General features: G+C 42.5%; 2 protein-coding genes across 4 annotated transcripts; one reads left to right on the plus strand and one right to left on the minus strand.

The window, feature by feature from the left end:
• Positions 1–2,172: 2,172 nt before the first annotated feature.
• On the minus strand, positions 2,173–4,200 carry LOC123481495 (gem-associated protein 6-like). The gene is made up of 2 exons (XM_045205807.1): positions 3,960–4,200; positions 2,173–2,985 (listed from the first exon to the last, which is right to left on the minus strand). Exons 1-2 carry the CDS (start codon positions 4,085–4,087, stop codon positions 2,598–2,600), a joined length of 516 nt encoding a protein of 171 aa, XP_045061742.1. The 5' UTR covers positions 4,088–4,200; the 3' UTR covers positions 2,173–2,597.
• A 303-nt stretch (positions 4,201–4,503) lies between these two features.
• Positions 4,504–13,876, plus strand: LOC121572353 (serine/arginine-rich splicing factor 7). Of its 3 annotated transcripts, XM_041884409.2 has the most exons (9): positions 4,504–4,601; positions 7,294–7,474; positions 7,827–8,003; positions 9,079–9,147; positions 10,079–10,150; positions 10,277–10,330; positions 12,965–13,009; positions 13,463–13,498; positions 13,599–13,876. In XM_041884409.2, exons 1-9 carry the CDS (start codon positions 4,574–4,576, stop codon positions 13,651–13,653), a joined length of 717 nt encoding a protein of 238 aa, XP_041740343.1. In that variant the 5' UTR covers positions 4,504–4,573; the 3' UTR covers positions 13,654–13,876. The 3 variants fall into 3 exon arrangements, with proteins under 3 accessions (XP_041740343.1, XP_041740344.1, XP_045061509.1); XM_041884410.2 differs by lacking the exon at positions 13,463–13,498; XM_045205574.1 differs by lacking the exon at positions 9,079–9,147.
• Positions 13,877–15,872: the final 1,996 nt, after the last annotated feature.

The following is a 15,872-nucleotide window of genomic DNA, read 5'->3' on the forward strand; positions in this document are numbered from 1 at the left end:
AACGTGCCTACCACTTTGAAGATGCAAAATATTTTTGATTGTGAAACAAACAAGAAATAAGACAAAAAAAACAGAAAACTTGCATAACTATTCACCCCCCCCAAAGTCAATACTCTGGAGCCACCTTTTGTAGCAATTACAGCTGCAAGTCTCTTGGGGTATGTCTCTATAAGCTTGGCACATCTAGCCACTGGGATTTTTGCCTATTCTTCAAGGCAAAACTGCTCCAGGTCCTTTAAGTTGGATGGGTTCCGCTGGTGAACAGCAATCTTTAAGTCATACCACAGATTCTCAATTGGATTGAGGTCTGGGCTTTGACTAGGCCATTCCAAGACATTTAAACCACTCAAGTGTTGCTTTAGCAGTATGTTTAGGGTCATTGTCCTGCTGGAAGGTGAACCTCCGTCCCAGTCTCAAAGCTCTGGAAGACTGAAACAGGTTTCCTTCAAGAATTTCCCTGTATTTAGCGGCATCCATCATTCCTTCAGTTCTGACCAGTTTCCCAGTCCCTGCTAATGAAAAACATCCCCACAGCATGATGCTGCCACCACCATGTTTCACTGTGGGGATGGTGTTCTCGGGGTGATGAGAGGTGTTGGGTTTGCGCCAGACATAGCGTTTTCCTTGATGGCCAAAAAGCTCAATTTTAGTCTCATCTGACCAGAGTACCTTCTTCCATATGTTTGGGGAGTCTCCCACATGCCTTTTGGCGAACACCAAACGTGTTTGCTTATTTTTTTCTTTAAGCAATGGCTTTTTTCTCCTCACTCTTCTGTAAAGCCCAGCTCTGTGGAGTGTATGGCTTAAAGTGGTCCTATGGACAGATACTCCAATCTCCGCTGTGGAGCTTTGCAGCTCCTTCAGGGTTATCTTTGGTCTCTTTTTGCCTCTCTGATTAATGCCCTCCTTGCCTGGTCCATGAGTTTTGGCTGGCGGCCCTCTCTTGGCAGGTTTGCTGTGGTGCCATATTCTTTCAATTTTTAATAATGTATTTAATGGTACTCCATGGGATGTGTTCAAAGTTTCACATATTTTTTTATAACCCAACCCTGATCTGTACTTCTCCACAACTTTGTCCCTAGCCTGTTTGGAGAGCTCCTTGGTCTTCATGGTGCCCCTTGCTTAGTGGTGTTGCAGACTCTGGGGCCTTTCAGAACAGGTGTATATATACTGAGACCATGTGACACTTAGATTGCACACAGGTGGACTTTTTGTGACTAATTATGTGACTTCTGAAGGTAATTGGTTGCACCAGATCTTATTTAGGGGCTTCATAGCAAAGGGGGTGAATACATATGCACGCACCACTTTCCCGTTATTTATTTTTTTGAATTTTTTGAAACAAGTTATTCTTTTAATTTCACTTCACCAATTTGGACTATTTTGTGTATGTCCATTACATGTAATCTAAATAAAAATCAATTTGAATTACAGGTTGTAATGCAACAAAATAGGAAAAACACCAAGAGGGATGAATACTTTTGCAAGGCACTGTATCTTATTGGTCTTTTTTAAAGATATTTAAGTGTAGCGGGACAGATGCAACTATTGGTTTGCAAGTAACAGTGCATGTTTAATTACAAAAGTGCTTTACAAAATTACAGAAAAGGTCTCTTGAGAACCAAAACTTCACATAATTTAATTTCTAAATTTTGCCAACTGTTTGCTTTGTGATAGCAATGTCCATTGTTGAATAAGATTGAAGTAACATTTGAACCATCAACAATCCAAAGTATTTTAAGGGTGTGTTCGTAAATTCAATCTGGAGTGCCAGAGTGCGCTCAGAGTGCCCTCTGGGCGTTCGTAAATTCAGACGTTGTCAGATTGTCAGTTCGTAAATTCAGAGCATTTTGCTCTCAGAGCGCACACTGGACGCTCTGGCCGAGGAGTAGGGTTGATCCGGGCGTTCTGGCCTCACAACGGCAGTCAAGCACCCAAGTTAACTGGCTAAGGTTGGCTAGCTTGCTAGCTACTTCCAGACACAAATGAGAGAACACCTCACTCTGACCATTTTACTCACCCTAGCAGAGCTGGTTAGGCTGTTTTTATGTTATCCAGAGCGTTGGTGACTGTAACTGCTGCTGGCAACAATTTAATTACGCTTTTTTGCCGACGTTTACTGACACCGGCCATATTCAACGGGTGTTGAGCGTTCATAAATTTGTCAGTTATTCTGCGCTCTGGCACACTCAGATGAGAGTGCTCTGAAATCGGGAGTAGATAGCCAGAGTGAATTTACGAATGCACCCTAAGTGTCTCTTGGTTCATCCCAACAGTCTAGAGTGGCTTTCTCTCCTCTTCTCCTCGACCTTCACTTATCTAAAAACGTAGGATAGGTGAAAGACACATGGCCAAGACCCAATTCCCAGTCCAGTTTTTTTCCACATAGAGGCAGATGAAGGATAGGAGATAAGACCATTTTAGACTATTGAGATACACTATGGGCTGGTTTCCCTGACACAGATTAAGCTTAGTACTGGACTAAAAAACTATTTCAATGGCGATCAAGCAAATAGACAATGTATTTTATTCCAGGACTAGGCTGAGCCTGATCTGTGTGTGGGAAACCAGCCCTATGTGTCAAAGTGCATCCTTCATCAGGAGTTGGCAGGCTGGTCTGGAGATGAATCGGGGTTGCTCTCCACCAGGCTCTGCACTCGGGCCAGGATGATCTCGTTGGAGCTGCTACAGTCTTCTGCTCCGTAGGGGGCGCTCACTGTCAGCACGTTGGCTACACGCAGCATCTCGCCCTCCTCTTCCACGGGGATGCGGTTCTTTTCCAGCCACAGGCGGAGGCTCTCTTTCCTGCGTCTCACTTCTTCCGGGCCAAGGGCGCGGGCTCCCGGGGGTGTGAAAACAACCCTCAGCCGCCCCGCCATTTCCTCGTTGCCCTCCTGGAGGACCTCCCCTTCCTGCACTGCGTGGCCTGTCACAACTCGGACCGTCGGCGTGCCTCCCTTCTCCTGGAAGGTCACTAGGACGATGCTGGGGGAGGGAAAATAGGTAATGTATTGAGTGTCAGCTCAGCTGATATACACCCCTTTCAAAGCAACAATCCTGGTATTGTCTATGACTGAGTCACATCAAAAACACCACGCTGTAGCTAGGGATAGCAGTTGCGAAGTAGGATGCTCAAACATAAGTCTCATAACAAGAGTGGTGTCGTCACTCGTCACTCACTGTTGTAGCTAGTTACCACACTATATAAGTGGGAGATGTCGTAGTAAATATTAAAATGTTATAGCTTGGTCTGACTAAAATCTTGTGCATGACCCATTTTAATGTTAGGAGCTTGTTTTCAGTCAATGCTGTTCCTATGCAAGAACAATGGACAGAGCCAATATCTTCTCAAGGACAACTCCCACGCCACAGGCCACAATCTGGTTGCTCCCCACGAGACTTTCCTTTGAGAACATACACACATTCACACACACATCTCCATGCATACGCACACTCATCCTCATGCCTCACGAGTTACGCACACACACAAACTGCACCTCTTTCTACTGGTTGGGTGCCTAGGGCAGAGGACTCTGCCGTGCACAAAATGGGGCTTCTACTCTGGACAGAGCAGACCCGCCTCCTACGCTTCGGGAACCAATCAAGGGACTAGAAGAAGGACCCCTTCCTTTGTGTTGCATTGTATAAAGTAATGCTGAAAACTCTGTTTTTGATCCCTTTTCAACTGTCTCGATAAGAGGCAACTGAATGGGTCCATGCATGTAGCTTGAGCAGTACCAGCTATCTCTGTTGTTTAATAAACTGCCTTTTGCTTAAACATATTCCTCTCCGTCTAGCGTCGTTGGTTCTGTACTTCCTCTCCTGTATGGTTTCACCAACAGAGACAAACTGACAAATCAGTGCATTGGTATATTCTTTTCATATGATAGCTTAAGCTATCCATCAACATATTGTGCACATGGCCATGGGGAAGAGTACTGTGAAAGTACCGAAGTTACCTGGCAGATACTGGATCAACGGTAAAAACCCAACCATTATGTTGTTGTTTCTCGTGCGCTGTCACTTTGACCTCTTTGTTGACATATTTACACCACTCCAGTGGCTTCAGTTGACGCCACTCGTCCATGACTGGTTCAATATACTGACAGAGAATAACCTAAACTGAGCTTTAATCTCCAAATCAGATGCTGGAGCTGGCCACTGGCTAGCTGAATTGAGCCTGTGGTTGAATTTGTCCAACGGTCAAATGTGCCGTAATAAACAGTGATACAATTCCAAAGGTTCCGGCCCGAAGAATTAAATACATTTTACATTTACATTTTAGTCAGTTAGCAGACGCTCTTATCCAGAGCGACTTACAGTTAGTGAGTGCATACATTTTTCATACTGTTATACTGTTATAAATACCTAGTTACACATTACTAACCTCTTCACAACCTAATACTCTACTGTGTGATTCATGGTATGTAGTATGGTATGAAATATTAGTGATTTTGCATTTTATTGCATTGCAAGAGTACATTTTGTGAACCGTCCTGTCTCTGACCGTCCTCTCAGGAGCATCAGTTTGATCCACGCATGCGCAGATTGATTGTAAAGCGGGCCTTGAATCATGTCAAGACACGGTCGAAACGGAGGAGGTAAACGAAATAGCAAAACGGATTTTAACTTCACAAAATAATGCACAAAAAGCTAACCTAACGCATGTTCAATAGTAGACAAAATACATATCGACGTCAAACTCAGTATTCATGAAGATAATCTCATGCTTAGTTAACTAGCATGCAGCTAAGCTAGCTAGCCAGCTATCTAACGTTAGCTACATTAGGCGTACTTAGCTTTCCTAGCTCTTGCCATGAACTAGCACACCCGATTCTCTAATCAATGGCTTGATTATGTAGCTATTTTTCGATCAAAATGTTTTAAAGTGGCAATCTGCAGTTGCTACATCCATTTGTGGACTTATAAATTAATGGAATGTGCCCATTGTTGCATTGATTCTTGAAGAATTTAAAGGTGCAATATGCAGAAATCGCTCCGCCATTTCCTGGTTGCTAAAATTCTAATAGTTTGCTTAATTTCAGTTTGTGACAAAACAAGCAGTCATTGTGTAGAGAATCATTGTACCATCAAAACCGCTGTGAAATATATTTTCCATAACAAAAAGTTACATATTGCAGCTTAAATGCCTCATGACCTTAGTTCAACTGTTGTACCCCATCAGAACCCAAAATATAAGCATGTTTCACTCCAATGTTTGCAAACAATGTAAATGTTAACAAACATTAGCTATAAAGCCTCAAAACATGGTTATAACTATAATTTTTATATCATAGATGGTCATTCCTTACATCCATCGCTCTATGAATTTGAGATAGGTTACATTTCTCCAGCACCATCCCTCAGCTTTTTACCAAAACAGGGGCGGTGAAGTTTTGTTATTGTTTCAACTGCTGATTGCCAGACTGTGATAGCACTGGTTTACCGTCTGATATTAACGCCATACATTTGTTTGGAAAATTACCTCTCACAAGCCAGAATGTTGAATGACTTACTTTACAGGTTGTCTGTAGGAATGTGAGACACTATATTCACAGGAAAGTATACCTAAATCAACTTTTCAAGGCGCTGGTAGTGCATTCAGATTTTTCACCTGAAGCATGTGCAGAACCATGTGAACACATGCACGAGCTCGGCAAGTATGCATGCGTCTCTTGTGCGCATGCTTCAGGTGATATAAATCTGAACGCACTACTAGCGCTTTGAAAAGTTTATGTAATTATACTTCCTGTCGATATAATGTGTCACATTTGTACCTGCAAAAATATATAATTTTATCTGTGTCACAGCCGACCGTGACCGGGAGACCCATGAGGCGGCACACAATTGGTCCAGCGTCATCCGGATTAGGGGAGGGTTTTTCCGGACGGGATTTTCTTGTCCCATCGTGCTCTAGTGACTCCTTGTGGCGGGTAGGGAGCCTGTAAGCTGACATCGGTCGCCAGTTGGACAGTGTTTCCTCTGACACATTGGTGCGGCTGGCTTACAGGTTAAGCGAGCAGTGTGTCAAGAAGCAGTGCGGCTTGGCAGGGTCGTGTTTCGGAGGACGCATGGCTCTCGACCTTCGCCTCTCCTGAGTCCGTAGAGGAGTTGCACCGATGGGACAAGACTGTAACTACCAATTGGATATCACGAAAAAGGGGTAAAAGTAATTCAGCATTACTGGCTTGTAGAGGTCGTGAGAGGAAACTTTCCTGATACAAACGCTAATTTCTGCCTGACGTAGAATTCAATGCAATTCAACGTCGGGTCTTCTGGCTAAACTGCTGATTGCCGCTTTAAATATATGAGTAGTCATTAGTTGACAAGTTGAATTAGGTGTCCTAGTTCTGGAATAGATCAATTACATGTAACATCTGGGGTCCCCAAGACGTTTGAGAACCACTGATAACGTTAGTATAGCTGAAGAGTCTATGGGTTAAGGTGCTAACTTCTTTTGTAGAGGGAAGCTCATGAGTCAAAAATGGGTCTGCAAACTTTGACCTTATTTGCAGTTTAATTAGGCTAAGTAACAAAAAGAAACAAAATCCTCACCTCACTAGCTGTTCCACCTTCTGTCTTAGTTGATGTGTTGACTCGTTCACCACAGAGCCAAACGTAGCTAAGCTTGATGAAAACACCCTGCCTCTGTAACGTTAGTCAGTTTCATAAAGAATTCAATGGTTATGTATGACAAATGTTAGGGGATGGATTACATCTATTACATATAATTCAAAGAGCAAATTACACGTTCACTTGGCAACTTCTGCAAATCAGACATGGGCCTAGGCCTAATCAAAACCCCATAAACCTTTTTTCTTCTCAAAGACAGGTAGCAGATTGCAGAAATTGATAAATTACAAGATGTGACACAATCTAGTATCAAGATATGGAAATAAGGTTGATCCTTTGCCTAATTTATTACATTTTCAGGCTTCAAATATTTGCTCAAGTGTGATTTAGGTGTTATGTAATTGCAGTAAATCACTACATGCAGCTCATTGTCATGTGGAAAAGCACGCAATATTATATTCATATGCCTGACACATAATTTAATTTAGACCATAGCGTGATGAACTGCCTCAGTCCAACACTATGCTAATCGTCCACTGACCTCAATACATGAGATGCCTTGAGAGGACTGCATTTCAACGTGATTTCTACATCTGTGCAGTTACTTACAGCAACCCTTTTGATACTGAGTTTGGGGGAGGGGGAAATCAAAGGCCTCTCAGAACAGAAAGTCAGTGAGTTGCATCAGTGGTGGCACCTCTTTCTATTTTTCCTTTGCAGACGCTAAGGTTTACGTCGGTAACCTGGGCACTGGTGCGGGGAAAGGAGAGCTAGAGCGGGCGTTCGGGTATTATGGACCCTTGAGAACAGTGTGGATTGCTAGGAACCCCCCTGGGTTTGCCTTTGTGGAGTTTGAAGACACCCGGGATGCAGAAGATGCAGTCCGTGGCCTTGACGGCAAGTAAGTGGTTCCTCAAGACTCCAGACTTCGCCCCCAAGTTTAGCCTACTCTCCAAGACCTACAAGCTGAAAGGGCTCATAGGGCACCTGTGTTGTTGACGTTTGCCAGTCAATAATGTAATTTGCTCTTTGCAAATATTGAAGCATTTTATTGGTTTAGGGACATCTATCAGTAGAAGGTAAGCAGGTAGCTGGTATAATCTTGTGTTACGCATTTGCTGCTATCCAGATCATACACTTTAGCCATGTTCCTAAGTGCTTGTTACACTTTAGATGGGTTTCCTCATGTCCTCTTTTTGAAGTGAACTATGCCAGTGTGCAATTTGCTTACTGTTGAACTGACTGTCTTTCAGGTTAATTTCTGGATCTCGAGTTCGAGTTGAATTATCTACAGGGATGCCGCGGCGATCTCGGTACGAGCGTGCGCCCACCAACCGGCCCTTTGACTCCAACGACAAGTGCTATGAGTGTGGTGAGCGGGGCCACTATGCCTACGACTGCCACCGCTACAGTCGACGCAGGAGGAGCAGGTAAGCCTCCTTAACCAATAAATTAGCTTTTCTTATTTTGATAGTTGTCGCTTATTTTTCATTGTCTTGATTATTCAGTGTCTTATGTAGATACAAAAAAAGTAAAGATGATGATTAAACTATCATACAATCTTGACAAACTGCCTGTGTCTAGGCTACCTGTTGTTGTTGCTACTTTTGTCTCTCCGTCAGTCACTTAATCCCTTTTAAAATATGGAAATACTTCTGAACTGTTATGTGGGATTTTTTTGTTAACAACTCACCTGGTCAAAACATTTCAGGTTTCGTCGTTTGATTCAGAGTGTCACGATCCTTAACGATTTCATGAGGCATCTAGCAAATTCCACACTTTCGATCCTTCTATGACCATGGGGTTGATCGATCAGCCAGACCTCCCCTTCTCAAGCAACTGCCACTTCTAGCTGCACCTTAAAGATTTCATAGAGGGCTGACAATGCACCAGATGATTTGGTTATCAATTTGGGCCTGGGGTTTTGTAAAGAGGACAACCTGGTAGACCATGGTCCCGTCTAGACAAATCGCCTTGCATCTATCAAGTCTCAATCAAGCGATTTGGCTGTCAATACGATCATCATCGTTAGAAATCGAAGAACACGACTAGATGCAGAGGTCGGCTGATAGATACTTCTAGATCGCCTAGATCTGCTAGAACCTTGGTCCAAAGTGGGTCACCCGGGCAATCTTGCAAGGTTTATTTCAAGTACCAATTAATGTGTTTTTATCTCCAGTGTAATGTATGACTTGACAATAACGTTTCTCTCTTCCACTCTACTAGAGAACTGAAAGGCCTGCTTTAAGCAGGATACATTAGCTCCATGAACAGCTATGTCTATATAGTGACTCCTTCTACCAGTACCATTGCATGTGTAATGCTAAATCTAATTTAATCCCCCTCTTTTTGTGTGCTGATTTGAGCCAGTTTCAGTGGGCTTAGGGTGATTGTTGTCAGTGGCCAGGTCAGAAGTAAAGGCAGACTGAGGCAGTGTTATGTGGGGCGTCACAGGGCCTGTTCTGAACTGTCATTCTTTCCCTCCCTCGTTTGGATTTGGTTTAGGTCCCGATCTCACTCCAGGTCCGGTGGGAGGAGGTACTCGCGCTCTCGCAGCCGGGGCCGTGGCAGGAGGTGAACGCTTTTATGCACAATCCTTTCTCATTCCAAATGTGCTGTTGTCCAACTTCTTCAGAAGAGTGTCACATCAATCATAGATGGAGTTCGTCTGGGGTCTATTCTTGGACCTCTTTTTTCATAACTAATATGATGAAATACAAATTATTGTATATACACTGATTGTACAAAACATTAGGAACACCTTCCTAATATTCCGTTGCACCCCTTTTTACGCTCCGAACAGCCTAAATTCGTTTGGGGCATGACTACAAGGTGTCAAAAGTGTACCACAGGGATGCTGGCCCATGTTGACTCCAATGCTTCCCACAGTTGTGTCATGTTGGCTGGATGGCCTTTGGGTGGTGGACCATTCTTGATACACACGGGAAACTGTTGAGCGTGAAAAACCCAGCAGTGTTGCAGTTCTTGACACACTCAAACTGGTGCGCCTGGCACCTACTACCATGCCCCGTTCAAAGGCACTTCAATATTTTGTCTTGCCCATTTACCCTCTGAAAGGCACACATACACAACCCATGTCTCAATTGTCTCAAAGCTTTAAAATCCTTCTTTAACCTGTCTCCCCCCTTCATCTACACTGATTGAAGTGGATTAAACAGGTGACATCAATAAGGGATCATAGCTTTCACCTGTATTCACCTGATCAGTCTATGTCATGGTTCGCCAACCCTGTTCCTGGAGAGCTACCCTCCTGTAGGTTTTCGCTCCAGCCCCAGGTGTTACTAACCTGATTCATCTTATCAACCTGCTAGTTATTAGAATCAGGTGTGCTAGATTAGGGTTGGAGCAAAAACCTATAGGACGGTAGCTCTCCAGGAACAGGGTTGGGGCATTCCTGGAGTAGTTGATCAGGAATGGCACTGCAGAGTTTACCAGAACAGGTCTGAATGTATGATAGCTGACAGCTTTGATATCTATGTTCTAGATCAAGATCCTTCTCTCCACACCGCTCTCGTTCTCCTAGAAGATCTAGAGCCCTTACCCCCAAGAGATCAAGGTAAATTGTAGAAAAATGGACTTGCTTGAATTATGTTAAAGATCCCACATTGTGTATAACAATAACATTGTTCACTTATTTATTAAATGATGGGTGTTGATGCTTTCCCCCCTCATTTCTATTTAGATCTCGATCAAAGTCCAGATCAAGGTCTAGGTCACTTTCTCGTGCAAAGAACAGGTCAGAAATATAACTGTTTCAGTGCTCTGATCAGCATTTCATTGCTATTGTCAACAATGCAGCTACATAAATTGAGTAATTAACACTTAATACAGCAGTTTGTGGCAATCCCCAAAGATTGCCACCACCGCAACAAAATACAATGTTGTGTTGGTTTTGACCGTTTCGGCTATTACAATTTAGACTTGTCCTTATCAAGGGAGCACATTTGTCCCCTAGATATATTACATCACCTACTTAAGAGGTGTCAAACTCATTTCATGGAGGGCCTAGTGTCTACAGGTTTTTGTTTTTTCCTTTCAATTAAGACAGACAACCAGGTGAGGAGAGTTCCTTACTACATTGAACAAAAATATAAACACACATGTTAAGTGTTGGTCCCATGTTTCATGAGCTGAAATAAAATATCCCCGAAATGTTAATATGCACAAAAGGCTTATTATGCACAAATTTGTTTACATCCTTGTTAGTGAGCATTTCTCCTTTGCCAAGATAATCCATCCACCTGACATGTGTGGCATATCAAGAAGCTGATTAAACAGCATTATCATTATACAGGTGCACCTTGTGCTGGGGACAATAAAAGGCCACTCTAAAATGTGCAGTTTTTTCACATAATACAATGCTACAAATGTCTCAAGTTTTGAGGGAGTGTGCAATTGGCATGCTGACCGCAGGAATGTCCACCAGAGCTGTTGCCAGAGAATTTAATGTTCATTGCTCTACCTATACTCCAACGTCGTTTTAGAGAATTTGGCAGTAGGTCCAACCGGCCTCACCACCGCAAACCATGTGTAACCACGCCAGCCCAGGATCTCCACATCCGGCTTCTTCACCTGCGGGATCGTCTGAGATGAGCCACCCAGACAGCTGATGAAACTGTGGGTTTGCACAAACTGTCAGAAACCATCTCAGGGAAGCTCATCTGCGTGCTCGTCTTCCTCACCAGGGTCTTGACCTGACTGCAGTTTGGTGTCGTAACCGACTTCAGTGGGTAAATGCTCACCTTCGATGGCTACTGGCACGCTGGAGAAGTGTGCTCTTCACGGATGAATACCAGTTTCAACTGTACCGGACAGATGACAAACAGCGTGTATGGTGTCTTGTGGGCGAGCGGTTTGCTGATGTCAACGTTGTGAACAGAGGGCCCCACGGTGGGGGTGGGGTTATGGTATGGGCAGGCATAAGCTACGGACAACGAACACAATTGCATTTTATTGATGGCAATTTGAATGCACAGAGATACCGTGACGAGATCTTGAGGCCCATTGTCGTGCCATTCATCCGCCGCCATCACCTCATGTTTCAGCATGACAATGCACGGCCCCATGTTTGGGATTCTCTGGGTCGACGTGTACGACAGCGTGTTCCAGTTCCCACCAATATCCAGCAACTTCGCACAGCCATTGAAAAGGAATGTGACAACATTCCACAGGCCACAATCTACAGCCTGAGCAACTCTATGCGAAGGAGATGTGTCACGCTGCATGAGGCAAATGGTATTTGTTACCAACAGATGCATATCTGTATTCCCAGTCGTGAAATCCATAGGTTAGGGCCTAATTAATTGATTTAAATTAACTGATTTCCTTTGTAAACTCAGTAAGGTCTTTGAAATTGTTGCATGTTGCGTTTATATTTTTGGTCAGTGTAATTAGTGACCTTATTTCATCAATCAAGTACAAGGGAAGAGCGAAAGCCCGCAGACACTCGGCCCTCCTTGGAATGAGTTTGTCACCATGTGGGCTAAAGTGTTGTTCACACTTCAGGCCTTAATGCTCAAATCAGTTTTGTTTTTCAAATCCGTTTGTGAATAGTGACTCTCCAAACATCAAGTTACAAGTGACCAAATAGGATTTGTGTGTGTTCAGACAGTGGTCATTTGCTGACATGGCTACGCTAGTTGTCATAGTAACGATGGGTGTGTACGCAGTGGTGTAGACTGATTGGTGGTGGTGCTTCCTATCACTCAAAAGTTTTGTAGCAAGCTAAGGTGACAACAATGCCTGCCATGGACTTCTTCCCAGTTGCTTTAAATATTCAAAATCATAGTGTAAGAACACTTTTAAAGCCTCAAAGAATAAGGTGATCCAACTTTCAAAACTAGTCCTTTTTGGCTAGCCACAGCAGTCAACTAGCCAGCTGTTTAGCTTTCTAGTACATTCACAAATTTGTTTCTAAACAATTACCAAGATAGTTAGCTACAACATCATGTTCTTGTCAAACTGTCAACAGAGTAGCTAGCAAGCAACAAGATATGCCAAATAACATTCTAAAAATCACCTGAGGGCAAATAAATCAGATTTCACCATTCAGACACAAGTCGCATGGCCAGCAATCAGATTTGTATCTGACTTCAAACCACCTACGAAGGTGGTTTGAAATGTGGCTTGAAATATCCAATTCCATGTGGCTATTGAATGTTCAGACTGCAGGAAATATAAAAGATTCGAATCAGATATGCAAAAAAATAGGATTTGAGTCACTTCAAACTGCCAATGTGAACAAGGTTTTAGAAGTGATCTTAACTCTGTTGTGGAGATTTAAAAAAGAAGGGAAAAAATGATGACAAACATGAAAAGGGGACACTTTAAATCTGAAGAATCTGAACGTCTTGTATGTTTACTTCTTCAGGTCTGGTTCTGTGGGCAGATCCAAGTCTGGTTCCCCCACGAGGAGGTAAGCAGAATTTTTGAGTCTGACCCCAATTTTCTTTATACCGTTCTCCTCTCTGAACAAGCTGTGGAACAGTTTGACAATGCATGGATAAGCAGCAAAATTAGACAATGACAATGTTGTCCATGCGGGAGGGCAGTCATTATGCATGGTTACAGTTTTAATGGTGTAGATGCATGATGGTTCATTAAGTCAGGCTACTTAAGCATTACAAATGAAAGGTAGACTCCGTAATAAATCAACAACAGTTACATTCACATCTTTCAATTCAATATGTGAAATATGTATTTAAAGGTCATTTGAAATGTATTCTTTAAATTCACCCAAATAATACATTTGTATGACGAACTTATATTAAATGCATGGTCCATAAATACTTTGCTTGCAAAAAAATTGACACTGTCGAAGTCTTGTAAGAATGAGCTCTAAAAATGAAAATTCTATTTTAAATCCCAGCTGTTCAAAATCTAAAGCTTCACCTCAAAAACTAAGGTGCGTTTTTCCTCACAATTGAGGTAATGACTTTAATTTGGGGTTAATGCACAGCGAATAAATGAAGAGGAAAACTAATTTCTGTTTTTCTCTCTTTCAGCCACTCTACCTCGAGGAGTCCTCGTCGAAGTGACAGCTCGGAGAGAGACGACTGAACTTGTGAAGTTTTTGTTTCTTTATGTAAGCATCTCTTGTGACTAAGTTCTTTGTAAACCCATTGTATTGTAATGTTTGAAAATATGTAGGCTTGTAAATTTCCTCTTTAGGCATATTACTGACATTTCAAAAATAAGCAATGGGGACCCAGTCTGGAATGCTTTTGTGTTTGTGTTTTAGAAATAGTTGTTGGTTAATAAAGTATATTTGATTTAAAACGGTTATGATGCTGTTTGGTGGTGTGTTGTCCATCTGGGAACAGTTGGTCTGTATATAGCACAACTAAATGAAAAGGTTGATAAATTAAAGGTCTTGGATTGAGTGATCATGTTAACTCCTCTACCTATAGAGGGCAATGTTGCACTTGCGAAATGTGCTCTTCGAATTTTGAACTCAGGATCATAGCACACTGCTCTTGTCTTATCCTTGATACCAAACAGCTACTACTACTTTAAGCTATTGCCTCTATAAATGTGTAGATTAATATTTTACATCAGACTTGTGTGTACTGACATGTATGTGTAACTGATAGATGCACAATACATGTAATGTTTTTACATTTATGTAAATTGGAAAGCATTTTGTCTGTAATGTCGTTAGGTGTCGGACCCCAGTAACACTAGTTGTCGCCGGCTAATGGGGATCCTGAAAAAATAAATTTGTTAACACATTTGATTGTGAAAACACCCAAGGTCACAGAGACAAAGGAGGGGGTGAGAGATGGTCATAAAATATAATGATCATGATGCAGTTGATGGGCCTCCAGTTACCCTCTCCACTCAGTTTCACTTGGACAAAGATTTTACAATTTTAAAAAAACTCATGGTGCAGTAATATCTGAAGTGTTTTTCAGACACGGCGATATGCTCTTGGGCAAGGAAAGACCATGGAGCGTTTAGCCTATAACAGCAGTGGGAAAGAGGGCATTGGGCCCTATGGCCCCGTATCTGCTCTAGTCAAAAGTAGTGCACTATATAGGGAATAGGGTGCCATTTGGGATGCATTCATTGAAATGCAGCTGTTCACCTCTTGTTTCTCCCCCCTTGTTTTTCCCTTCTCTTCCCAGCTGTTTGATCATAATCCAAAGAGTCTGCTCATATCTTTTAATAGCCTCATTAGCCAAAGGCAAAATGTCAACTACCTACCAAAATGTGCGTGACCTTTATTTTGGTATGCAAGGGGTTCGAAGATGAATCAAGGTTGTGTGGTGTCTTGGGGAAATGGATAATGAAATGCTCTCACATGTGGAAGACCTGTATTAGACAAACAACCATCATTGAAGCCTAACTTTCTATCATAATGTCCACCTATATTTTGTTGATATGGCAAGTGCTGTTTCCTGTTGCTTGTGTTTATTCATGTAAACCCTCAAAACAATTGAGATAATTTAAACATAGAGCTCCATCTATTGGTTGGTTGGTTTCTACAAAGGCAAGGGATCAGCACTGGAAAGGAACACAACCAAAGGTGAATCACGGGATGCTATGCAATTGCATGGATCCTGCATTTACGTTATAACTTAACTGAATGTACAAATATCAAGTAATTTAACCGGCTCATAACAAATAAAGTATTCATACCCCTTGACTTATTCCACATTTTGATGTGTTCAAGCCTGAATTCAAAATGGATTAAATTGATTCGTTTTTCTCACCCATCTACACAAAATACCCCATAATGACAAATGGAAAACATGTTTTTAGAAAAAAACAAAAAAAAACGTATATCCCCCCAAATTTGCAAAATGTGTTTACGTACCTGTTAGTGAGCATTTCTCCTTTGCCAAGATATTCCATCCACCTGACAGGTGTGGCATATCAACAAGCTGATTAAACAGCATGATCATTATACAGGTGCACCTTGTGCTGGGGACAATAAAAGGCAACTCTAAAATGTGCAGTTTTGTCACATAATGTTTCAGATGTCTCAAGTTTTGAGGGAGTGTGCAATTGGCATGCTGACTGCAGGAATGTCCACCAGAGCTGTTGCCAGAGAATTGAATGTTCATTGCTCTACCTATAAGCCGCCTCCAACATCGTTTTAGAGAATTTGGCAGTAGGTCCAACCGGCCTCACCACCGCAAACCACGTGTAACCACGCCAGCCCAGGATCTCCACACCCGGCTTCTTCACCTGCGGGATCGTCTGAGATGAGCCACCCAGACAGCTGATGAAACAGTGGGTTTGCACAAACTGTCAGAAACCAAAGCTCATCTGCG

This window comes from Coregonus clupeaformis, chromosome 20 (assembly GCF_020615455.1).
Source record: "Coregonus clupeaformis isolate EN_2021a chromosome 20, ASM2061545v1, whole genome shotgun sequence".
NCBI classification, from domain to species: domain Eukaryota; kingdom Metazoa; phylum Chordata; class Actinopteri; order Salmoniformes; family Salmonidae; genus Coregonus; species Coregonus clupeaformis.